Below are 27,948 nucleotides of genomic sequence, written 5' to 3'. Positions count from 1 at the left end.
CAAAACAAGTAAAAAAGCAGTAAGTTCGGCCGGGCCGAACTTTAAATACCCTCCACCATTTGGAACGAATTAGAAAATTTTCAAAAAAATAAAATCCAATAAAAATTCTTTTAAAATCTTTAAAATATCTAATATAGGAAGGTGCCGATATATGGGGGGATATACGATATTGTGGACCTATAAAGACAAATCTATGTCTGCGTGTAAAGTACTCACAAGGAAGTTCGTGTGTGGATTTTCAGACAATACGATTGGAAAATGTGGGTCAAATCATAAAATACCGAATATCGGGAGGTACCGTTATATGGGGGATATACGATATCGTGGACCTGTATAGACAATTCTCTCTCAGGGGGTGAAGTACTCACAAGGAACTACTTGTGTTGATTTTAAGACAATTCCATTGAAAAGCGTGGCTAACATCATCAAAATACCGAATATCGGAGGTTACAGTTATATGGGGGATATACGATATCGTGGACCTATATAGACACTTCATTTTGAGGAGGTAAAATTCCCACAAGGGACTCCTTTTTTTTGTGGATTTTTAGACAATTCCGTTGAAAAATGTGGGTAAAATCATCAAAATACCAAATATCGGGGGTACCGTTATATGGGGGCTATACGATATTGTGGACCTATATAAATAACTCTCTGCCGAGGTATAAAGTACCCACAAGGAACTCCTTGTGTGGATTTTCAGACAATTCCGTTGAAAAATGTGGGTAAAATCATCAAAATAACGAATATCGGGGGGTACCGTTATATGGGGGCTATACGATATTTGGGACCTATATAGATAATTCTCTGCCGAGATATAAAGTACCCACAAGGAACTCCTTGTGTGGATTTTCAGACAATTCCGTTCAAAAATATGGGTAAAATCATCAAAATACCGAATATCGGGGGGTACCGTTATATGGGGGCTATACGATATCGTGGACCGATGTAGCCCATCTTCGAACTTGACCTGCCTGCAGACAAAAGAGAGATCTGTGCAAAATTTTAGCTTCCTATCTTAATTCGTTTAGACTGTAGCGTGATTACAACAGACGGACAGACGGACGGACAGGGCTAAATCGTCTTAGAATTTTACGCTGATCAAGAATATATATACTTTGTTGGGTCTAAAATGATTATTTCGATGAGTTACAAACGGAATGACAAAGTTAATATACCCTCCATACCTTTTTTGGTGGAGGGTATAAAAAGAGAAATTCAAAAGTAAAACCATTTCGAATTTTTAAAATTTATTTTTTAGGAAGTGACATTGCACTAAATTCTTATACTACCCTTACTTCTTTCTTGGCAACTTATCCAAACACAAATTGTTTCATATTAAATTCGTATCGAATATTCGAGGAAGAATGTTTTACATTTTTGGTGTTATATTAGCATTTAAATTGGGGGTTTCTCTCGTTGCGCTACTTCAACATTACAATTCATGTATAGACATAGGTACATATACATTGTAAAACATTGAATTTATCACCTGAATGATTGTAAATAACTTAAGGCTGCCATGCATTATGGGAATCATTTTTTGATTTTTGATAGTGAGTATCATTGTCGTTATGTTTGAAGAATGATAGAAGTAATGAAAAGAATTGAAAATCACGGACGCTTTACAAAATTGTTCCCAAAGAATTTTTGAGAAAAAAAAACAAAGTGTTTCATTTAATTAATTCAATTTAAGCTTGATGATATGTCGTTAAAGTTTAACGTATAATTAATTTCCATCCGTTGATTCATTTTACCGATTGTCTCGGTAAATCAAGGAAATAGATAGAGAATCGAAATATAGAGCACCAAGAGAATTGTATGTGATAAGGCTAAATAGAAATACCGCAATTACAAAATATGAACTCATCCATACACAGAGGGCCTTTAATAGTTTGGCCTATACTGTGCAAGACTTAAGATAAAGCTGTTAAATTAATTAAAGACCCTTGGATGACAACTAGAATCATGAGTATTCAAACGGTTTATATTGGACCACTTTTTCGTAAAGCTTTCTGAAAATACTTATGGATTACTTCTGTAATGGCATTCTCTATGTGTGATACGGCAAACAAGTTACCTCAGCCAATGTACGATTGTTAAAAAATATTTTGACTTCTGTTATGATTATTTTAATATTTCACCCCTTATGGGGTGGGTTCCGAACCATTGGCCATTTCGTAACGGACCTAAGTAAATATGATATAAATATTGCGACGTGGCAGGTTTGGACTATATTGGTAACATCCTTCACTTAAGTGACATATATGATAATACTAGCTGGCCCGGTCCGCGTTGCCGGCCCGTAGTTTTTGTCTATTATGCATATTTGTCAAAGCATAATTATTCACAGATATGACTGATATAAGTGTTCCCGTACTGGTCGATTAAAAGTGTTTTAAAATACCTGTACCCATATTTAAGCCGTGGGCTTCAAAGGTGTGGATGTGCTATACAAATCTATTAAAAAGTATATATCAATCTTATCCCCATGTAAGGGATCAAATTAATTTTTAGTATGGTAAAAATCGTAGCAAAATCTTCCAGTGAAATGAGCAGTAATTTGGAATTTGCTGTATTTTGTACACCTCATAATTGAGCGCTGAATGAATTAAGAATAGCCAAAGTTAATTACTTTTTTAAGCCATTAGCACCTCAGATTGTCCATTAGCGTTCTTATAAGTCCCCCTAACCATGTCGGTCTGTTTGTCCGCCAAAAAGTGGACTTGAGGGGGTACTATTATATGGAAAAAATTTTAAAATTTGTAGATATGTTCATATTTTTGTGTAAGTTTTCACCCCCCAAATACACATTTTTAGCCAAATCCTTTGAAATATGGTAAAATCAGGAGATACTTTTACATGGGCACTACTCCGAGACATCGACCTACATTGAAAACATTCTTCTAGCCCTTATAATCCAATATGACAAATAGAGACCAAATCAAAAATTTAACAGAACAACATAGCATGTCAAACTGAAAAACATTCCGCGTGATTTAAATGAGTAAAAATAGTTTTATCCACCATATTATCATATAGATGTATTTCCCAAATCTACGTTTCCAACCAATATTCTCTTGAGAGTTACAAATTCAATAGAATACAAAATTTTCTTTTCTGACCACACATTATATATGAAAGTGGACTTGGGGATACTCCAATGTGGGGACTTTACTTAAATAAATTCCTATGTGGCAATTATCTGTATGATGGTTCCCTAACCCCTTAGAGACAAAGATGCCAAATAAGGGCCAAAATATGAAAAAAGTGGCCAAGACCCCAAAAACAGCTTAAATCATATGATGGTTATATAAATATAAATCGGGTTGTACCCTTATCCGTGAGTTATGATCGATATCATGACCTGCAAAAGTGATTTAAGGTATCTTGAATGTTTGGGAAGAATTCCTGGAAGGATAGAAATCCTTTTCTTACTAAAAGTCCCATTCGCTCTATTATTTTGCACCCTTTAAATTTGGTATTTTACTGATTGTACTTCCAAAGAATTTTGCATTTTGAGCTCTCATTGGACGGATTATTGTCACATGAAAGAAGTAGGTCCACGCTTTGAAATGAGCTCCATTAGCCTTTTTCTGTCATTTTTGGTTGTTTAAATGTGTTCGCAAATACAAATTAAAAAAATGACAAAAGAAGAATAGCAAATTGAAAAAATCTTCAACTTGTTCGCTGATTTATTACAGCAAATGTTTAAAGACCCTTACTATTTTTTTAAAATTCGATTCCACTGAAAATCTTTTCGATTTTTTCCCGATTTGAGAATTTTTGCAATGAGATCTCTTTTTCGTGATTTTTTAGCGAATTTGAAAAAGTAATTATCTTTTAATTAATAATTATCTTTCTTTTGGTGTGACCGCGTTAAATTATTTCGATATCATCTATTCCGTTTCGCCACCATATAATTCGGTATTACACTTCCATGTAACCCGCCATCAATTTCAGTTCTCAAGAAATCAAGTCAATTAAATAAATTGGTTTTAATATTCGAATTCAAAAATAAAAAATAAAAAACACTACAAATGTACATTAGAAAAAAGCCAGTCAAAATAGAAAAAAATCATGCAAAATAAAACATTACTATTGTACATTTGAAAAGTCAAAATGAAAATGTTAATATATCACATTTTTACGCGATTTTTTTGGATATTATCCTTTTCGGAGAGGAGACAACTCCTAATTTGTGTGAATTGTTAAAATCAGTCCAGCGGTTCTTAAGTTATAAGCGTAGTAACTAACACAACTTACATTTATATATATAGATTTAGTAAATGTTAAAATGTGGGTGAGGTACCAGATATGGTCGAACGAAGTATTCCATTTTCATGCTTCATCTAATACATCTATATATATAAATGTAAGTTGTGTTAGTTACTACGCTTATAACTTAAGAACCGCTGGACTGATTTTAACAATTCACACAAATTAGGAGTTGTCTCCTCTCCGAAAAGGATAATATCCAAAAAAATCGCGTAAAAATGTGATATATTAACATTTTCATTTTGACTTTTCAAATGTACAATAGTAATGTTTTATTTTGCATGATTTTTTTCTATTTTGACTGGCTTTTTTCTAATGTACATTTGTAGTGTTTTTATTTTTTATTTTTGAATTCGAATATTAAAACCAATTTATTTAATTGACTTGATTTCTTGAGAACTGAAATTGATGGCGGGTTACATGGAAGTGTAATACCGAATTATATGGTGGCGAAACGGAATAGATGATATCGAAATAATTTAACGCGGTCACACCAAAAGAAAGATAATTATTAATTAAAAGATAATTACTTTTTCAAATTCGCTAAAAAATCACGAAAAAGAGATCTCATTGCAAAAATTCTCAAATCGGGAAAAAATCGAAAAGATTTTCAGTGGAATCGAATTTTAAAAAAATAGTAAGGGTCTTTAAACATTTGCTGTAATAAATCAGCGAACAAGTTGAAGATTTTTTCAATTTGCTATTCTTCTTTTGTCATTTTTTTTAATTTGTATTTGCGAACACATTTAAACAACCAAAAATGACAGAAAAAAGGCTAATGGAGCTCATTTCAAAGCGTGGACCTACTTCTTTCATGTGACAATAATCCGTCCAATGAGAGCTCAAAATGCAAAATTCTTTGGAAGTACAATCAGTAAAATACCAAATTTAAAGGGTGCAAAATAATAGAGCGAATGGGACTTTTAGTAAGAAAAGGATTTCTATCCTTCCAGGAATTCTTCCCAAACATTCAAGATACCTTAAATCACTTTTGCAGGTCATGATATCGATCATAACTCACGGATAAGGGTACAACCCGATTTTATATTTATATAACCATCATATGATTTAAGCTGTTTTTGGGGTCTTGGCCACTTTTTTCATATTTTGGCCCTTATTTGGCATCTTTGTCTCTAAGGGGTTAGGGAACCATCATACAGATAATTGCCACATAGGAATTTATTTAAGTAAAGTCCCCACATTGGAGTATCCCCAAGTCCACTTTCATATATAATGTGTGGTCAGAAAAGAAAATTTTGTATTCTATTGAATTTGTAACTCTCAAGAGAATATTGGTTGGAAACGTAGATTTGGGAAATACATCTATATGATAATATGGTGGATAAAACTATTTTTACTCATTTAAATCACGCGGAATGTTTTTCAGTTTGACATGCTATGTTGTTCTGTTAAATTTTTGATTTGGTCTCTATTTGTCATATTGGATTATAAGGGCTAGAAGAATGTTTTCAATGTAGGTCGATGTCTCGGAGTAGTGCCCATGTAAAAGTATCTCCTGATTTACCATATTTCAAAGGATTTGGCTAAAAATGTGTATTTGGGGGGTGAAAACTTACACAAAAATATGAACATATCTACAAATTTTAAAATTTTTTCCATATAATAGTACCCCCTCAAGTCCACTTTTTGGCGGACAAACAGACCGACATGGTTAGGGGGACTTATAAGAACGCTAATGGACAATCTGAGGTGCTAATGGCTTAAAAAAGTAATTAACTTTGGCTATTCTTAATTCATTCAGCGCTCAATTATGAGGTGTACAAAATACAGCAAATTCCAAATTACTGCTCATTTCACTGGAAGATTTTGCTACGATTTTTACCATACTAAAAATTAATTTGATCCCTTACATGGGGATAAGATTGATATATACTTTTTAATAGATTTGTATAGCACATCCACACCTTTGAAGCCCACGGCTTAAATATGGGTACAGGTATTTTAAAACACTTTTAATCGACCAGTACGGGAACACTTATATCAGTCATATCTGTGAATAATTATGCTTTGACAAATATGCATAATAGACAAAAACTACGGGCCGGCAACGCGGACCGGGCCAGCTAGTATAATATATATGGCAAAGAGATATATATTTCGATATAGAAAGTTGTAAAGAATCGCAGACTTGTTCGTAAATTATGACAGATAAAAGTATTGAAAATGGTGACCCTTTGTGAGTGAGGAACCAGAAGGGGTTCACAGATATATATCATCTGCGCAACAGATATTGTATTGCCTAAAATGTTTGTATGTGTAAAATTTTAAGAGTGTTGAATGCTTATACTGTTTTCTTTGATCGTTTTGTTTTTCATAATCTTGAACCCTGTGGGGGTAGCTGGCAAAAGAAATGGGGTGATCTCTACCATCTTTATAACAGATCTTGTGCTGATGGAAATTTTGAGATATACGAAGTCTTGAATGGAATCGGATGTTAATTTCGCTTTGTATGAGCTTCATGGATATTCACACCAGACCTTTTGTTATTGGAAATAATGGGATGTGTGAAATATAAAGAATATCTGATGTTTTTTTCGGATTTTATAATCATTTTGGTTATTCAAAACTTTGACCCTTTGTGGGGAAGCTACCAGAAGAAATTGTCCGATCTCTACCATTTTTATAACTGATCCTTTGTTGATAGAAATATTCAGATATGCCAAGTCTAAATGGAATCGAAAATTAATTTCGCTCAATGGGTATTCAAATTTCGACCTTTTGTGGGGAAGGAATAAGTCGACGGATTTAATTTATTATAAAACAAATTTTTAAATTTTCTAAATAGGTAATATATATATACACACATATATATATATATATATATATATATATATATATATATATATATATATATATATATATATATATATATATATATATATATATATATATATATATATATATATATATATATATAATATAATAATAATAATAAATCCATCGACTTATTCCATTATTTGCCAGGAGCCGAATAAGTCTTTCGTGAAGATACCTTTAAACTTGCCTTTAATGTTGAATTTGGTTGTTGGGTTGCGATTTTTGTACCCTCCACCTTGGATGGGAGCGTATATTACATTTTTCTCATCAGTTGACGTAGAGATTTTAAGTTTGGCACAGTAGTTTTTGTGTTTGGGATGGTAGACACTGAAAAGAGTAATGTCGGTCCACGTTTTGGGATTGCCCCACATAACGGTAGCTCCCGATATTCGGTATTTTGCTGGTTTTAGCCATATTTTTCAATGGATTTATCTAAAAATTGTTATTTGTAGTTCGTAGTGAATTCTAGCGTGCAGTGGCAGAACATTGAATATATAGATCCACGTGTTCCTATAGCGGACATATAACGGTAACTTGGGATATTCGGTATTTGTACTTCATAATGGGTTCTACAAACCTTGTCAAAATTTTGTCCATATTGGACAACGGATTGGTATTTGATCTTTGATATATAGACCGGTATTCGGTACTTTGATAATCTTTATCATATTTACCCACGAAATTATGACAAATTTGGCATTTAAGACCAAGATCCAAATACGTTATTGTTTTTTTTTTTTTGGAAACTCTAGCTGCATTCTCCAATCGATCTTACTGGAGTTTGTAGTTTAAAGTGGCATACGTTGGAATCCAGATACTTTTGTATAAAAATGTTTTATTTACATAATGGTGGAGGGTATTAAAAGTTCGGCCCGGCCGAATTAATGTTCTTTTTTTTTTTTTTGACTATGACGGAAACAAAAATTTTTTGCAACAGCAAGAAAAACAATAAAAAATCTTTTAAGAGAAAATCCGAAATATGAAATTCAGGACGATTTTTTGTAAATTGTACGTTCAGAGAAAGTCAATTTTTTCATTCCAATCAAGAAATAACACTTTGTGCCACAATTCATTGTTCTGCATAAAATTTTACTCAAACAGACGGATCACTGATGGTATGATTTACTTCATACAAGCTCCCAAAATAAACGTGTATTTCTTGCAAGTAGTCTTCTTTATATACATAGCAGTAGATTTTATCATATAGTCACTCCCAACGACTGTAATCCATTTCTAACTGTCCACTTTATGTCAAGAATTGGATCTTGCCTACGGAAAAATATCAAGGGATACACAAACGTATTTGCCATTAGCTTAAAATTGGTGTATGTCTCCAGAAAATCACAGATTTACATTTTTCTTGTACATGTAAAATTATGAAAACAGATAACTAGCACAATTATTTCACTTTTTTTACATTTCGTATGTTAGCATCTAATTTTTAAGAGCTATCGTAGCTGTGAATTTCTTCAGACTGTGTGACCCAGATGTATCATTTAGCTTCCTCTCAGGAGGAAACCATGGTACACAGATGTTAGATTTCACAGCGGAAAACCTCACACGAAGTTCTATGACACTAGCCACAGATTTTCCCGCGAACTCTCATAAAAATATTTCCCGCATGAACATAAATCTACACTGTCAAGAAAAACAAATGTACGACTAAAATGCATGTATTATAAAAGTTATGAAATTCAAGCCATATAATTTCACAGATACTACTGAACGAACACTTTTTATTCAAACATTCCACCAGTTTATACAACTTCCAAAGGAGTTTATTGTACTGTTATCCACGGACCAACATTTAACTAGAAGTACTCTCAAACAACATTTTTTTACTTTCGGCTAGATACACATTTTCCTTCAGTTGTTGTTGTGCTTTTGAAGTTTTTATGGACGTTCTAAATATGCACTGCAACTTGCAGGCGACAACTAAATAAGTGTATGAACTATATTCTGGTTGGTTTTATTTCCAACTCTTTTTTATACCCTCCATCATAGTATGGAGGGCATATTGAGTTTGTCCTTCTGTTTGTAACACCTCGAAATATACATTTTACACACCACAAAGTATATATATTCTTGATCAGCATAAACTTTTATATCGGTTTAGCGATGTCCGTCCCTCCATCCGTTTGTGGAAAACACTCTGCCTTCCGAACGAAATGAAGTAAATTTATAAAATTTTACTCAAATGTTTATTATGTCTGCAGGACTTTTGGTATTGAAAATGGGTCATATAGGCCCACGTTTTGGTATAGCCCACACATAACGGCACCTCTCTAATTTCGGAACTTTGATGATTTTAGCGATATTATTCATTGGAATTGTTTCAAATGTGGTATTTGAAGTTCGTAATGAATACTCCAGCCTAAGGTAGAAAATTGTCTGTGCAGGTCCATACTTTGGTATAGCCCCCATATAAAAGTATCTCCCTATTTTGATGATTTTAGCTACATTATTCACCGATATTTTTTTCAAGTTTCGCATTTGAATATTATAATGGCTTTTGACTAAAGTTGCCTATGCAGGTCCACGTCGTCGTTTAAACCCTAATATGACGGCTACATTTAACAGAATTAACAGCATTTTTAACGGATTCGTTTCAAATGGTGGAGGGTATTCCTGGTAACAAATATCTGACTAATAAGTTTTGTGTCATGCCCCACATACAAACTTCCATTACAATCGATATGCTCAAATTTATTGGTATTTATGAGAAACTTGTAAAAAAGGCATAGTCCTCTAAACCAAGGCCTTTACGTTTGCCGAATCTGAAAAACGTTAGCGAACTGAGGTCGTTTCTAATAATTTTGGTTTATTAAAATGCCGAATACCGGGTGGTGCAGTTATATAGGGATTATATGTAATAGGTTCACGTCTTCATGGGTAAATATCTGTCACGGGTGGCTAAAATAATTATAATAAGGACATATTGCGTGAACCTGAATCGGAGCATTTCTATCACGAAATACCTGAAACAATTCCTGTAGAAAATGCAGGAAAAATCATTTAAATTCCGATTACAAGGACGTGCCGTTATATTGGGACAATACCAAAACTTGGACCTATGTAGGTTTGGGTAGAACATTTCCTACACACTGGGAACACACACTGCCAATTTATAGCAAATTCGGATTAAATTTGTGACTAAATAATCAATCTAAATAAAAGAATATGAAGGAATCTGGGCTCAATACTAATACGATTTTTAAATGCCGAATTTGAAACATTAAAAAAACAATCACTAAATATCAGGCGGTACCGTTATAAGGGGCCTATAGAAAAGCGAAAAGCTGTATTGACATTGTTCTGCCGGCGGATAGAGATACTATAACAGACCCTTAATACGGAAATTGAAACCATTCCATATATATTTGGAATATTATGGAATAACTCATGTAGACTCATGTACTGAAGGATATCGTTCAATCCACGTTGGATGTTATGTCTCCGATGAGAATATGGAATGACTCATGTTATGCTGATCACAATATATATTAATTCTGGGGTCTCCGATGAGAATATGGATGCGGTACAATCGGAATGACAATACTAATATACCCGCCCTTCGAAAAAAAATTTGTTTTGGACATTATTTATTTTACAATAATGTGGCTATCTTATATTTAGTCTATTACCAATTTAAGTAAGCTCTTCGCCGGGAATGGGCCAAAATACCAAAGCAACATTCGGACAGCGTGTGACGGTTTCATTGGCTGTTTGACGGTCATAATTCGTGACAATGGTGACCAATTCGAACAAATCTGAATATATTCTAACATTTGATGCAATTTCCTACATTTTTTGCTTTCATTCAATAAAATTTAAAAAGTTGTAAAAATTATGGCGTTAAACTTTGTTGCAGTTTTTTTTTATCTCACCCTGTGAGGCTGCACAGTATGTGTGTTATTCAGACCTGTTTGATAGGCTTCTTGATTTATAGACTTAGGCATCTCTCTTTTATCGATGGACCTCCCTCGCTACATAATGCAGACCCTTTTTTATCCAACTGGGAGGGGATATTCTATTTACCATATAATGTTTGGATTGGAATGCCCAACCGGAAAGGGAATAACTTTTGTATTCTCATGAAAATTGTCCACTTGACAATTGGCACATTTTGCATGTAAAAGTATCATCACATAAAAATGGACACCGATATATACAATCGTTAAAGTAAATCTAAAGCTTAAGAACCACTTTCAGCTTTTCATCACCCTCTTCTACACAGAGCAAGTAACTCTATGAATTTCTTAAAACAATGAACAAACTGAACTTAGTTCTTGGTGCTACATACATTCTGTCGCAGTTTGTATGTTCCAGCAGGCCTTTTCTTAGAATTTTCACAATTTGTGGAATAGTTCTGACACTCTTCTATAACTAAAAGAGTAAAAGTATGCCGTGATCCAAGTACGTGTTGGAAAAAAGAAATCTCATGAATTACGAAAGGAAAATTTGTATGCCTATTGCAAACACACCCACACATATTCTCGTGCAGTAAGTCGCTTTCAAAAGCAGGTCATGTAACATTACAGAAAGATAATATGCTACGCAAGAAGATGTATTTTAAACTATTCTATTTTAAAGCATTTATTCAAAACTCAAAAAAAAACAAGTTAAAAAGCAGTAAGTTCGGCCGGGCCGAACTTTTAATACCCTCCATCATTTGCAACGAATTTGGAAATTTTCAAAAAATAAAATCCTTAAAAAATTCTGTTAAAATTTTAAAAATACCGAATATAGCCGTTATTGTGGGGTCTATACGACGTGGACATACATAGGCATTGTTTGTCATAAGCCATTACCATATTCAAATTCGAAACTTGAAATAAACGGTGAATAATGTAGCTAAAATCATCAAAATACCGAATATAGGGAGGTACCGTTATATGGGGGCTATACGAAGACCTGGACCCGTACAGACAATTTTCTGTCACAGACTGTAGTTCCCATAACGAACTTCAAATACCAATTTTAAAACAATTCCGGTGAATAATCAGCAAAATACCGAATATAGGGAGGTACCGTTATATGGGGGCTATATGAAGACGTGGACCTGCACAGACAATTTTCTGTCTTAGGGTGTAGTATCCATTTTGAACTTCAAATACCAAATTTGAAACAATTCCCGTGAATAATGTCGCTAAAATCATCAAAATACCGAATATCGGGAGGTACCGTTATATGGGGGCTATATGAAAACGTGGACCTACATGGCCCATTTACGAACTTAACCTGCCTATTGGAAAAATAAACATGTGTGCAAAATTTTAGCCACCTATCTCAATTCATTCGAAAGATAGCGTGATTACAACAGTCAGACGGACAGACGGACACACAGACAGACAGACGGACATCGCTAAATCGACTTAGAATTTTACGCTGATCAAGAATATATATACTTTGTTGGGTCTGATATGAGTATTTCGGGGAGTTACAAACGGAATGACAAAGTTAATATACCTTCCATGGTATGGCGGAGGGTATAAAAATTAAGAAGCTTCTTGAACTTGGAACGGATCAAACATATGGAATTTTGTTACAATGACAAAATAACCGTAACAACTTTTCAATCGATAAAAGTTACAGAATGGCCCCGTGAGTATAGATCAACCAGTAAGGAAAGGTCAAAAGTCGAGCGATGCCGACTGTATAATACCCTACACAACTATGCGTAGATAGAAGAGCTCCCGTAACAAAAACAAGTAAAAAGCACTAAGTTCGGCCGGGCCGAACTTTGAATACCCTACACCATTTGTAACGAATTAGAAACTTTTCAAAAATAACTAAATCCGTTACATGGGGATATACGATATCGTAGACCTATATAGACCCTTCCCTTTCAGGGGGTAAGTGCTCACAAAAACTCCTTGTGTAGAATTTCATACAATTCCATAGAAAAATGTGGCAGAAATCATCAAAATACCGAATATCGGGGGGTACCGTCATATGGGGGATATACGATATCGTAGACCTATATAGATCATTCTCTTTCAAGAGATAAAGTACCTACAAGGAACTCATTGTGTGGATTTTAAGAAAATTTCGTTGAAAAGTGTGGCTGAAATCATCAAAATACCGAATATCGGAAGTACCATTTTATGGGGGACATACGATATCGTGGACCTATATAGACAATTCTCTTTCAGGGTGTAAAGTACGCACAAGAGACTCCTTGACAATTACATTGAAAAATGTGGCTAAAATCATTAAAAAACCATAAATAAAGTGCTCTTAGAGAACTGCTTGTGTGGATTTTCATACAATGAATGAAAAATGTGGCTAAAATCAACAAAATACCGGATGTCGGGGGCACCGTCATATGGGGACTATACGATATCGTAGACTGATATAGCCCATCTTCGAACTTGACCTGTCTGCAGACGAAAGAGAGATCTGTGCAATATATATATATATATATATATATATATATATATATATATATATATATATATATATATATATATATATATATATATATATATACTTTGTTGGGTCTAAAATGATTATTTCGATGAGTTACAAATGGAATGACGAACTTAATATACCCTCCATACTATGTATGGTGGAGGGTATAAAAATTTATATTGGGAATTTATATGAAATAGATCGTACCAACTATGAACTACAGGTTCGATAAGATTTATATCAAAATAAGTAAGCAAAGGCTACAGTCGTGCGGGGCCGACCATGTGATACCCTACAACACTACAATATATATAGAAGCTTTATCGCTTTTGAAATTATGTCAAAGAGCGCTGCCCAGATATGACCCATTTTGACCAGGGACATTTGCCCAATATTTACGCACTCCGTCGTGCTGTTGGTTGTAGTGGTCAATTTTATTTAATATAATCCAATGGTCATCCAAAATGCTAGAATTCTTCCCTGTCCTTAACTTTTTGCGCAGGCGTGTTGATTGGCTTCAATTGTGTGATCCGGAATTTTTTTCTGTTTTTTGTTCATTTGAACCTCTAAATATTTTGCGATCATCTCCAAAAGCAAGTGGCATGGCTACAATATTTGGCTATATTTGCTTGGCTACAATATTTGGCTATATTCGTTAACGAAATCAGCATATTTGTGTATTTCGAATATCATCTTTAAGTAATGTTGGTATTTTTTCACACAAAAGTAGTGGTACATTCTACCCGCTGTCCTAAACACTAAGTTCATGCGAGACTTCGTGTCCTTTAGTTTCTATTTGTACCTTTATAATGGCTGCAAAATCAGGGACATTTTTAGTTGTTGGTCCATTTCAACCCCTAAATATATTGCGGTTATCTTTGAAATCAATAGGCCTAGCCCTTCTGAGCTTAACCCTACCCTTGTGAAAATTTTCGAAAATTTTCAATCTGTATATAATAATCCCAACCTGTGTTTTAAACTGAAAAAATATTACAAAATGTATACTTCACTATTAAAAGTCAAATTGAAAAAATCGCATGCGATAAAAAAAATATATAATATATATATATATATATATATATATATATATATATATATATATATATATATATATATATATATATATATATATATATATATATATATATATATATATATATATATATATATATATATATATATATATATATATATATATATATATATATATATACTAGCTGACCCGGTCCGCGTTGCCGGCCCGTAGTTTTTGTCTATTATGCATATTTGTCAAAGCATAATTATTCAAAAATATGAATGTTATAAATGTTTACGCACTGTTTTTAATTTTTAGTCAAATGAGCAGTAATTTGGATTTTTCTGTACTTTGTACACCTCATAATTGAGGGCTAATTGATTTAAGAATAGCCAAAGTTAATTACTTTTTTAAAACCATTAGCACCTCAGATTGTGTATTAGAGTCCTCATAAGTCGGTCTGTTTGTCCGCCAAAAGGTGGACTTGAGGGGGTACTATTACATGGAGAAAATTCTAAAATTTGTAGATATGTTGAAATTTTTGTGTAAGATTTCACCCCCAAACTTTCTTCACCCCTTATAATCCAAGATGACAAATAGAGGCCAAATCGAAAATATAGCAGAACAACATAGCATGTCAATCTGAAAAAATCACGTGATTTAAATAAGTAAAAATAGTTTTATCCACCTCATAATTGAGGTCAGACTGATTTCAGAATAGTCAAATATAATTACTATTTTACACCCATTAACGTAATATGGGAACTAATTTTATTTGTCATTTAAATTGCAAATTGGAGACCCCATAAAGTCCATATTTTTCATCATAGTATAATTCAATGACGATTCAACAAATATTCGGTCCCGTGCTACTTTCTTATATTTGTAACTAGCTGGCCCGGTCCGCGTTGCCGGCCCGTAGTTTTTGTCTATTATGCATATTTGTCAAAGCATAATTATTCAAAAATATGAATGTTATAAATGTTCACGTACTGGTCGATTAGTTTTTAATTTTTAGTCAAATGGAAATTACTGTACTTTGTACACCTCATAATTGAGGGCTAATTGATTTAAGAATAGCCAAAGTTAATTACTTTTTTAAAACCATTAGCACCTCAGATTGTGCCTTAGAGTCCTCATAAGTCCCCCTAACCATGTCGGTTTGTTTGTCCGCCAAAAGGTGGACTTAAGGGGGTTCTATTACATGGAGAAAATTCTAAAATTTGTAGATATGTTGAAATTTTTGTGTAAGATTTTCACCCCCAAATACACATTTTTAGCCAAATGCTTTGAAATATGGTAAAATGCGAAACATCGACCTACATTGAAAACTTTCTTCACCCCTTATAATCCAAGATGACAAATGGAGGCCAAATCGAAAATATAGCAGAACAACATAGCATGTCATACTGAAAAAAAAATCACGTGATTTAAATAAGTAAAAATAGTTTTATCCACCTCATAATTAAGGTCAGACTGATTTCAGAATAGTCAATTATAATTACTATTTTGCACCCAGTACCGTAATATGGGAGCTAATTTTATTTGTCATTTAAATTGTAAATTGGAGACCCCATAAAGTCCATATTTTTCATCATAGTCCCGTGCTACTTTCTTATATTTTGTAATTTGTTCATGTTTTCACAATTTATTTCATATAGATGTATTTCCCAAATCTACGTTCCCAACCAATATGCTCTTGGGGGTTTCAAATTCAATAGAATACAATGTTTTCTTTTCTGACCACACATTAGATGTGAAAGTGGACTTGGGGATACTCCAATGTGGGGACTTTACATGAATAAATTTCTATGTGGCAATTATCTGTACGATGGTTCCTTACCCCAGGGTAGCATAAATACAATTTTTTAGTGGTCAAGACCAATATGGGCCCTACTCCGAACATTTTATGCGAAGAGATTCTCTACCCCCTCAGAAACAAAGATGCCAAATAAGAGCCAAAAATAGAAGAAAGTGGCGAAGACTCCAAAAATGGCTTAAATCATACGATGGTTATTTATTATCGATATCATGACCTGCAAAAGCGATTTAAGGTATCTTAAATATTCAGGAAGAATTCAGATAGAAATCCTTTTCTTACTAAAAGTCCCATTCGCTCTACTATTTTGCACCCTTTATATTTGGTATTTTACTGATTGTACTCCCAAAAATTTTTGCATTTCGCATCTTCCAGCTGAAGCACGATGTAGGCCCTGGAGTTGAAAGGTAGATGTCAGTTACCATCATTACCGTATTTCGCACCTATTTCATTTTTTTTGGTGAAAAATTGTATATAGTGAAAAATTACTCTTTATTTTGTTAAAAAAAAACCAATGAATTCAATATGATATTACAAATTGAAAAAAAATTGACAAAAGAAGAATAACAAATTGAAAAATCTTCAACTTGTTCGCTGATTTTTTACAGCAACTGTTTAAAGATTCTTACAAAGTTTGTCAATAGAATGTACTTTTATTTTAAAATTCTATTCCATTGGAAACTTTTTTCGATATTTTCCCGTTTTGGGAATTGTTGCAATGAGATCTCTTTTTTCGTGTTTTTTTAACGATTTTGAAATAGTAATTATATTTTAACTTTGGTGTGACCGCTTTAAATTATTTCGATATCATCTATTCTGTTTCGCCACTACATAATTCGGTACTACACTTCCATGTAACCAGTCATCAATTTCAGTTCTCAACAAATCAAGTCAATTAAATAAATTGGTATTAATATTCGAATTCGAAAATAAAATATAAAAAACACTACAAATGTACATTAGAAAAAAGTAAGTCAAAATGGAAAAAATCATGCAAAATAAAACATTACTATTGTACATTTCAAAAGTCAAAATGAAAATGTTAATATATTACATTTTTACGCGATTTTTTTGGATATTATCCTTTTCGGAAAGGACACAATTCCGAATTTGTATGAATCGTTAAAATCAGATCAGCGGTTCTGGAGTTATAAGCGCAGTAACTAACACAACTTTCATTTATATATATAGATATATATATATATATATATATATATATATATATATATATATATATATATATATATATATATATATATATATATATATATATATATTGATCCGATTTCAAATTAATTGTGCACCAAATGGGCAACACATATCCGAATTTAAAAAATGCTTCGGCATATTTAGTCCTTTGAACTTAAATGTAGTTTTTACAAAATTTAGAAAATATTGTTAAACATTTGTAAACAATTGCAATATGTTTTAGTTTTTTTGTCAGCAACAAATATTCACTTGCCATTGAAAACAAAACGTTCTTCTATGTCGGTTTTCATGCTAAATATCAGTTTAGTTTGGGGCGAACATCTACTATATTTTTATACCCCACAGTGATAAGGGTATTATGTGGATTTATGCATGTCAGTCCGTCCGTCCATGTATTCTTGTGAACAAAAAACAGGTCGCATTTATTATCCGATTGAGATAACATTGTGCAAACAATATTTGTTTGGCCCAAGGACGATCCCTATAATATAGCTCCCATAGCTGTCAAATAGTACTGAATTTTGGTACATCCAACCGAATTTAGTCTAGAAGCAAGTACAACAAATACGGAGAAAATCGGTTCTGATATTGGGGTTTAAAGTCCTTCACATTCAAAATATGCATTCGACAACAATGATATTTGGTACCAGATATCTTATAGGGCACAGACATACCTTTGTCAAATTTTATCGAGAACGGCTAAGATTTGGATAAAGCTCCCATATATGCCTTAATCCGATCTCAGTTTATTGTGTGAATAATGGCTAATACCAGTTTAAATGGAGTGAATTCCGGTGCAGCAACTCGGCTCCGATATATTTTCAATATAATCCTTCTCGAAGTAATATCATGCACTCTATAGAAATGTTATTTGGCATAAAAGATTAAAATGTCTCCGTCAGATTTAGTGAAAATCGATTCAGAATTGGATATGCCTCCGATATATTAGTTCCCTCTGAAACAAAACTATAACAACTATAGACAAATAATAATAGGTGATATGCTCTTCAAATAAATTATTTTGTTACGGGAGCTCTCCCAAATTTACATGGTCGGCCCCGTCCGACTTTTGAATTTTCCTTACAGGTTTATTAGTCAGACTGTTTTTATATTATTCTGTTTTGTGTTTATTAATAATAGTTCATTATTCATTTATGGTTGGGTTTTGTCTAGTTTCTGAACTAGTTGAACTCCGAACTGAACGTGCTAAACTCCGAAAGACAAATAAGAGTGACAACTATAAACAAAGAGACATGTAAAATTTAACGATATTGTCAATTAAAAAGAGGCCAAAAAAAAAACTGGAACAAAGTCAAACGCCATAATTTTTACCTTTTTTTAATTTTATTAAATGAAAGCAAAGAATGTCGGAAATAGTATCAAATTTTAGAATAAGTTTAGATTTGTTTGAATTGGTCACCTTTGCCATGAATTATGGCGTTCAAACGGCCAATGAAAGCGTCACACGCTGCCCGAATGTTGCTCTGCGGTATTTTGGCCCATTCGCGGTATTTTGGCCCATTCCCGGCGAAGCGCTTGCTTGAGGTGATCGACACTTTTTAATTTTTTAGTGCCAACCTTGCTTTCCAAAATTCTCCAGGCACAATTGTCCAACGGATTGGTATCCGGAGATTTTGGTGGCCATTGTGCGCTGGAAATGAAGCGAGGAACCTCATGTTGTAAACATTCTTGGCTGGCGCGTGCTGAGTGCGATGTTGATGAGTTCTATTGGAATGACCAAGGCTTTAGTACACCCTACAGAATATTTTCGCGACAATATTCGACATTGATTCTGATGCTACGGTTGATTAATACGACTATCGGCTGTTATGGAGGCCCACACCATCACCATGGCCGGCGCTTGAGTTCTGGTTACCAACCGAAGGTGCACATTTTCAGCTGACCTCTTTGGCAAGTAAACACGATAATTTTGTTTGTTTACAAACTGCTGGACAACGAATGTTTTCCCATCGTAGAAAACTAAATTCGGCAGTTCACCACTTTCGGCGAAGCGAACCAACTCTTTAGCTCTTTGGAGCCTATTCTTTAGAGCCTATTTTATATTTTTCTATATTTGCAGTGTAAGTTCTTGCACTTTTTGGAATTTTAATGACTTTGCCCCGAGTAACAAAAGTAAAATTTTCATTTTTACACTTTTACGCATTTTTTTAGATTTCATCTTTTTCTGCCAAGAGACAATTCCGAATTCGTCTGAATCGTTGAAATCACACTAGCGTTATATAAGCGTAGTAACTAACACAACTTTCTTTCATATATAGATATAAATAACTTAATTATCTTGTCGGTACCGGAAAATACCCCAAGGTCAGGCGTTCGTAATGGAACATACAATTTTAAAAAGACTTCTATACAGCATATATAGCCGTTCCTTTTTTGTTGAATTATAATTTCTTCCGTTTAATTTGCTGGGAATTTTATCAGAAAGGCATAACATAAAATTAACAATATTATGCTTGTGACATTGGATTTGACAGTTCAATAATTTTAATCATTCTTTAGTCATTGATGTTGTTGGTGGTTCAATGCTGAGTAAGTGCGTGGGTTATTAATTAATCGCTTACCGTTATGCCAAGTGTCAAACGGAAATGTTAAACGAAAAAAAAATTTTAAATTAATTTTATTAACCTCAGAATAATAGTGACATATTTAGTAATTATTTTTTTTTTTTTTTTTTGTATTCATGTATTGTGATGGCGGAAGTCGCAGGCTCGTTTCCGGTCACACAAACGTGTCTAGTTCCGGTAATTAGCGGAAATTATTTATATTTTATGAATCCTTTTTTTAGTAAATATATGGCAATTATGGATTAATTGGAAGAAAACTTATATTTCCCTTTATTTTCGATTGTTGCCACTGACCGCTTATCGGGGGAAAAACAAGTAGCAATAAAACGCACGTCGATCCTAACATAAGAAAAACAAGTAGCAACAAAACGCACGTCGATCCTAACTTAAGAAAACAAGTAGCAACAAAGCGTACGTCGTTGCTAAATCGTAAACAAGTAGCAACAAAACGCACGTCGATGATAACTTGTAAACAAGTAGCAACAAAACGCACGTCGATCCTAACTTGTAAACAAGTAGCAACAAAACGCACGTCGATACTAACTTCAAATCAAGTAGCAACAAAACGTACGTCGTGGCTAAATCGTAAACAAGTAGCAACAAAACGCACGTTACAGGGACTGCAATGCGCTGCTTGTTTGTAACAACTACCAACAAAACGCACGTCGTTGGATCGGTAATGCGTTACTGGCTCGAAAACAACCAGCAACAATACGCAAGTCTCTGGAACTGTGATGCGTAAACATCTAGCAACAAAACGCACGTTGCAGGGACTGCAATGCGTTGCTAACATGTAAACAACTAGCAACAAAATGCACGTCGTAGGGACTGCATTGCGCGGCTAACTTGTAAACAACTAGCAACAATGCGCCTGCGTATGCAGTTAAAGGACGTCGGCAAGTTGTTGACACCGGATTATAAAAGGAAAGTAGAAAGTTGCAGGGGGGACAGTCGATTGAGAGTCACTAGGCCAACAGGAGTCTAGATCAACGAAGCAGCCTATTTTTGCAACTTCAGGTGAGTAAAGTGAAACCAAAGATCTTGGAAACGCGACCGCCGAAGCGAAAGAAGCCCAGGACAACGATATACCTGAGTGAGTTAGTAAAGCCACCAGGAAGGGGAAGAGCGAGTTGTCAAAGCCGCTCAAGAACACCTGGGTCAAGTCCAGTGAGTTGCCGAAGCCACTGGGATAAGAAACCGGGGATGCTGCTAGGAGTCCACTTATCTCGGAGCCGGACGAATATTCGAGATCACTCCAAGGACTCTGTGTAAAATCCCGGTTGTAAATAAATTGAACTGAAGAACAATAAACCGGGGTGATCCCATATTAATAAAGAGTCGTATTTTCCTTACTCCCGTCGCTGACAGAAATAAATTTCTGTGACGAACTCTGGCCACCGTGAGCTAACCTCAGCAAACGGAGGAATCTGAGACGTTACAGTGGCGCCCGAGCAGGGACCTGAGTAAGGGAAAAAAATCAGTACCAACAAGAAAGGGGGTCACCATCGGCATACAGGTATGTCAACAACGCTGCGGACCACCTGGGCTTACAGCCTACGTAAAGAAGAGCTGGGGAACTACCTCACCGAATTTGGCCTCGACGTAAATGGAACGGTAGACGAGCTTCGAAGGAGATTCGGCAAATTTTTGGGGGAGGAACATGAACCAGAGGAGTTGGAAAAGTTACTTCGGTACCAGGACTACCATGATCAACATACGTCCAGTAAAGACAGCAAGGCCAGCCTTTCCCCGAAAAGAACTCCAAGCTTGGCTATTACGAGCCCCAGTGGAGTTACAGTTCCGGTTCCGGGTAACAGCCCAACACGACCAACGTCCCCGGTTGGCCGAATCAGAGCTCCTACCAGCATCGATTTCCGGGCGGTGGCGGATCAAGTGCGAAAGTGGAACTTGGGATTTGATGGTGAGCAGGACCCATTAGAATTTCTTGAAAGAGCTGAGGAGTTAGCTGGAATGTACGCGCTACATATTGATATTCTACCCAAGATGATGCCAGAAATAGTGAAGGGTAAGGCACTGGTATGGTTCAGAAACAATAACCGTCAATGGCAGACATGGGCAGACTTTCGAGAGGATTTCCAGAGGTTCTTCCTGCCAACTCGCTATTTCGAGCGCTTGGAAGACGACATTCGGAAACGGCGCCAGCGTCCAAGGGAGAAATTTCGCGATTACTCGCTCGGAATGCAGAACATGATGAGACACAGCAACTACTCCGAGGAGCAAAAGTTGGAGCGGATTTTCAAGAACGCGCTGCCAGAATACCTGTGGTACATCCGGCGGTGTGACTTCCAGAGCCTGCACGAACTGATATCGATGGCCGAAGACTTGGAGAGTCTACCACCGTTAATGACACCATCCAAGGAACAACACCGGCGTTTAGATCCCGCTGACAGCCCACCAAACATACCCCGCCAGTCCCCGATCAATCCACGAACGGCGTGTCGGAGATGCGGACAAGACGGTCATTTCGCCGCAGGCTGTCGAAATGAAGGAATTTTATTCTGCTGGGAGTGCGGACGAAGAGGAATCCGTTCCATAGAGTGCTGTCGGAAACGAGCAGCGGGAAATGGTCACCGGACTCGCCAGGAAAGAGGGGAGACGGGTCCGCAGTTCGAAAAGGAGCCCCTCAATTAGACACGACACTCCACATGGAACCCAACAGGTTGGTGGCCACCGTTGGGATCGCTGGACGAAAAATCGCTGCAACGGTAGATACAGGAGCCACCACGTCGTTCATTAAGGAATATCTTGCAGCGGTACTTAGAGTCGAACGTATACCTTGCTCTTCTCTGGTGACTTTGGCAGATGGATCCCAACGAAATGTGGAACATGCTGTCGAAACAACTATTGAATTAGGCTGTCAACTTGTGCCCGCTCGTCTCTTGATCATGCCAGATGCCACGGAAGACCTAATCATCGGGCTTGATCTTCTGGCAAAGATCGGGGCTCGCCTGACGATAGCTGGGCTATCCTGCGTTTTTACAACGACTAGAGAAGCATCAGAGTCAAAGCAGCATTTGAACACCAGCATTTCGTGTAATTGCGGAATGCCCGATCAACGGTGTCAGAGGACGTTGGACGGCCAGAACGTCCTAGAGGCTTCGGTGCCGGCAAAGCCCCCGACCATAGAGGAGCAAAAACGGATCCAGAGCTTCTTAGACCAGGAACTACAGAAATTCAGAGATATTCATGGACCGTCTACGGCCGCAACGCACCGTATAGTCATGACAGACGATCGTCCATTTAAATTACGTTATGCGGCCCGTAACCCGGCTATGCAAGAAGTGATCGATGCCAAAATCAGTGAGTTATTGGCGAACGGATTTATTGAACCATCACATAGTCCTTACAGTTCTCCAATTACTCTTGCGCGAAAGAAAAACGGAGCTTGGAGACTCTGTATGGATTTTCGTCACCTTAATGCCAAATCCGACCCCGACGCCTATCCCCTACCTCGAATCCAGTCGATTTTGGACCGACTTCGAGAGGCAAACTACACCAGTAGTATTGACCTTAAGGATGGATACTGGCAGATTCCTTTGGAGGAGGACAGCAAGAAGTACACTGCATTTACGGTTGCAGGAAGAGGATTATTTCAATGGCGGGTAATGCCGTTTGGTCTGCATTCAGCTCCTGCGACCTTCCAGCGGGCTTTAGATCGCGTAATAGGACCAGACTTGGAGCCTTTTGCGTTTGCATACCTGGATGACATAATTGTGATCGGAAGAAATCTAGACGAGCACTTGGCCAATCTGTTGGAGGTGTTCCGAAGACTACGAGCCGCCAACCTTCGCATTAACCCTGACAAGTGCCAGTTTTTCCAGAAAGAGACGAGATACTTGGGTCACATTGTCTCCGAGCACGGCATCCGAACTGATCCAGACAAGGTTGCCGCGATCATGGAAATGAAACAGCCGCAGAACCCCAAAGAGCTGAGACGATTTATAGGCGTGGCGTCCTGGTACCGCCGTTTTGTGCCCGAGTTCGCGACACTTACTCAACCATTGACATCCCTCTTAAAAAGGGTAAACACTGGCGATGGACGGAAGAACAGCACACTGTGTTCGAACTACTCAAAGCTAGGTTGACTCAAGCTCCAGTATTGGCATGCCCAGATTTCGGTCGAACGTTCCTGTTGCAGACCGACGCCAGTGATGTTGGTCTTGGGGCAGTGTTGACCCAAGAATTTGTTGACGGTGAACGGGTCATTGCATACGCGAGCCGATCTCTGAATGGAGCGGAGAGGAATTATTCCGCAACTGAAAAGGAGTGTCTGGCAATTGTGTGGGGCATCAGAAAGATGCGGCCATACCTGGAAGGATACGAGTTCCAAGTTTTAACGGACCACTTGGCGCTGAAGTGGCTGAATTCGATCGAAAACCCCACCGGCCGATTGGCGAGATGGGCACTAGAGCTCCAGCAGTATCGCTACACTATACGATACAGGAAAGGAGGTCTAAATGTAGTCGCCGACGCCCTGTCTAGGCAGCCAGTAGAATCGTTGCAAAGGGCGGTAGCTGAAACATTGGATGTGTGTCCCTGGATTCGCTTAAAACTGGAGGAGATCAACAAGGATCCCAAGAAATTCCCCGATTATGCTGTCGTTGGGGACCAGCTCTACCGCCATATACCAAGACACTCGAGTGATGGAGAAAATTATACTTGGAAGCTGTGTGTACCCACCAATCTTCGGAACCGCGTACTTAGCGAAAACCATGACCAGCCAGCCGCAGGCCACCTTGGGATAAGAAAGACGGCGAGACGAGTTTCTGAGCGATACTATTGGCCCGGAATGATGAGGGATATTGCTAGGTATGTGAGAAGTTGCATTTCTTGTCAACAGTACAAGCCTAGTCAGTTGGCACCAGCTGGAGAGATGTTACTAACAATCCCCGAGGAACCGTGGTCCATGGTTTGTGCAGACTTCGTCGGACCTTTACCCAGGACAAAACATGGCAACACGATACTTCTCGTATTTATTGATCGTTTTTCAAAATGGGTGGAACTGGTGGCGTTGCGTAAAGCCACCACAGGTGCCGTGATCAAGGCATTTAGAGAGCGGATTTTGTCTAGGTTCGGTACTCCCAAAGTGTTTCTCTCGGATAATGGTAGTCAATTTACGGGTCGCGAATTAGGAAGATACCTTAGAGAAATTGGAGTTCGACAGCAGTTCACCGCACCTTACTGTCCACAGGAGAACCCAACGGAGAGGGCGAACCGGACTCTTAAGACGATGCTGGCACAGGTCTGTCAGAATCAGCATAATAAATGGGATGAATTTCTTCCAGAGATAAACTTGGCCATGAATTCGTGTATATCCGAAACCACGGGGCATAGTCCTGCCTATATAATACAATGTCGGGAACCGCGGTTACCAAACACTCTCTACGATGAAGTAACGAATGGTACTGGTACAACTATGAAAAGCTCTGAGGAAAGAGCGGAAGAACTCCGCGACGTTTTTAAAATGGTTCGTCAACGAATAGGTCAAGCCGGAGAACAGCAGAGGAGATATTACAACCTGAGACGGCGGCAATGGAAACCCGCTGTGGGCGACTGGGTATGGGTACGACAACACCCCTTGTCAAAGGCGATTGAAAGCTTTGCAGCAAAGTTGGCCCCAAAATATGATGGACCCTATGAAGTGATGAGCTACACTTCCCCCGTGATTGTAAACGTTCGCGGTCTACAACGAAACGATGTGCGCAGGGCACACCTAAGTGAACTGAAACCTTTCGCTTCGGCAGAGACTTCCTCTTCTGGACGCGTTAACGCACCAGTATTGGAGGCGGCCACTAATAAATTTTCTGTTGTTTCTTCTTCAGGTGTAAAAAAGAGTCTCGACGGCAACATGGCAAACCGATCGCCTGTACTAAAGACCAAAGCCTATTACAAACAACAGTGGCAGAACCAGGAAGATGAGGTTACACCAACGTCCAGCAAACGTATTTGCCAGGGTGTACCAGGAGTTACGCAGCCCAACCCAGTCCGGCTGGGAAGAACGACCATAGGGGACGTACCGCGACCAGTGGCTATTGTTCGTCCCTTTAGAGTGCAGCGGCGGCCAAGTTCGCTCGATATAATCGAGATTTCGGATGAAGAGAACGCGGCAAACCCAGGTTTTATGTGGCCTCCAGTCAACGGGTCATTCGCCCCAAATACCGATGACCAGCCCACACCCCCCAGGCCGAGACATGGGTCCGCAAATTCCCCTACGCCACCGCAGATTATGTCGCCGGGATCGTCGATTATCATCCTCGACGAGGACTCCCTGTCAAGTGTAACGTCGCATGAATCCTTGCCAGCACCTATAATGTCCCCGGGATCTTCAATAATCACCCTTGAGGAAGAATCCCTCCCAGAAGTGATACCGACTAGCATCGTTTCACAATCTGAAGCTTCGTCAGCAGAGGATAATTCCCAGGGAAACGAAATAGTTTCCGACCTCGAGGTCAGGGAAGGTACGGACAATGGGTACCAGGCCGAGCTTAGCACGTCACCAAGGTATGCTGATTGGACAGAGTCTGAAGCGGAAGAAAGCGGTTCTAGTAGCGATGGGGACCCGAGAAGAATGCGTAGCGTGGTAGTGGTTCCCGACGGCAGAAACTCATGGTGCCGGTTTTCATGCCGAGAGGAATTTTCCAGTGAGGTTCAGGTGGGACTGCAGAGACACATTCGGATGGGCATGGCGTTACGGGTACCTCGTAAACAGTACAAACGTATCGTGGAAGTCTGTGGACGCTCCTATAGACTGCTGATTAACAGACAAGGGAAGGTTTTCGTCAAAAGCCGTTGATTTCGATTAACCCGAGGAGAGGGAGAAGTGTGATGGCGGAAGTCGCAGGCTCGTTTCCGGTCACACAAACGTGTCTAGTTCCGGTAATTAGCGGAAATTATTTATATTTTATGAATCCTTTTTTTAGTAAATATATGGCAATTATGGATTAATTGGAAGAAAACTTATATTTCCCTTTATTTTCGATTGTTGCCACTGACCGCTTATCGGGGGAAAAACAAGTAGCAACAAAACGCACGTCGATCCTAACATAAGAAAAACAAGTAGCAACAAAACGCACGTCGATCCTAACTTAAGAAAACAAGTAGCAACAAAGCGTACGTCGTTGCTAAATCGTAAACAAGTAGCAACAAAACGCACGTCGATGATAACTTGTAAACAAGTAGCAACAAAACGCACGTCGATCCTAACTTGTAAACAAGTAGCAACAAAACGCACGTCGATACTAACTTCAAATCAAGTAGCAACAAAACGTACGTCGTGGCTAAATCGTAAACAAGTAGCAACAAAACGCACGTTACAGGGACTGCAATGCGCTGCTTGTTTGTAACAACTACCAACAAAACGCACGTCGTTGGATCGGTAATGCGTTACTGGCTCGAAAACAACCAGCAACAATACGCAAGTCTCTGGAACTGTGATGCGTAAACATCTAGCAACAAAACGCACGTTGCAGGGACTGCAATGCGTTGCTAACATGTAAACAACTAGCAACAAAATGCACGTCGTAGGGACTGCATTGCGCGGCTAACTTGTAAACAACTAGCAACAATGCGCCTGCGTATGCAGTTAAAGGACGTCGGCAAGTTGTTGACACCGGATTATAAAAGGAAAGTAGAAAGTTGCAGGGGGGACAGTCGATTGAGAGTCACTAGGCCAACAGGAGTCTAGATCAACGAAGCAGCCTATTTTTGCAACTTCAGGTGAGTAAAGTGAAACCAAAGATCTTGGAAACGCGACCGCCGAAGCGAAAGAA

At 37.5% G+C, this 27,948-nt stretch overlaps 1 protein-coding gene across 1 annotated transcript; it reads left to right on the top strand.

Moving 5' to 3' along the window:
- Positions 1-20,512: 20,512 nt before the first annotated feature.
- On the top strand, positions 20,513-27,741 carry LOC131803845 (uncharacterized). The gene is made up of 2 exons (XM_059125609.1): positions 20,513-21,175; positions 26,002-27,741. Exon 2 carries the CDS (start codon positions 26,028-26,030, stop codon positions 26,970-26,972), a length of 945 nt encoding a protein of 314 aa, XP_058981592.1. The 5' UTR covers positions 20,513-21,175; positions 26,002-26,027; the 3' UTR covers positions 26,973-27,741.
- Positions 27,742-27,948: the final 207 nt, after the last annotated feature.

This window comes from Musca domestica, unplaced genomic scaffold (genome assembly GCF_030504385.1).
Source record: "Musca domestica strain aabys unplaced genomic scaffold, Musca_domestica.polishedcontigs.V.1.1 10, whole genome shotgun sequence".
Taxonomy (NCBI): Eukaryota; Metazoa; Arthropoda; class Insecta; order Diptera; family Muscidae; genus Musca; species Musca domestica.
Note: the sequence above shows the minus strand (reverse complement) of the source record. Positions and strands in the feature narration are given on the sequence as shown.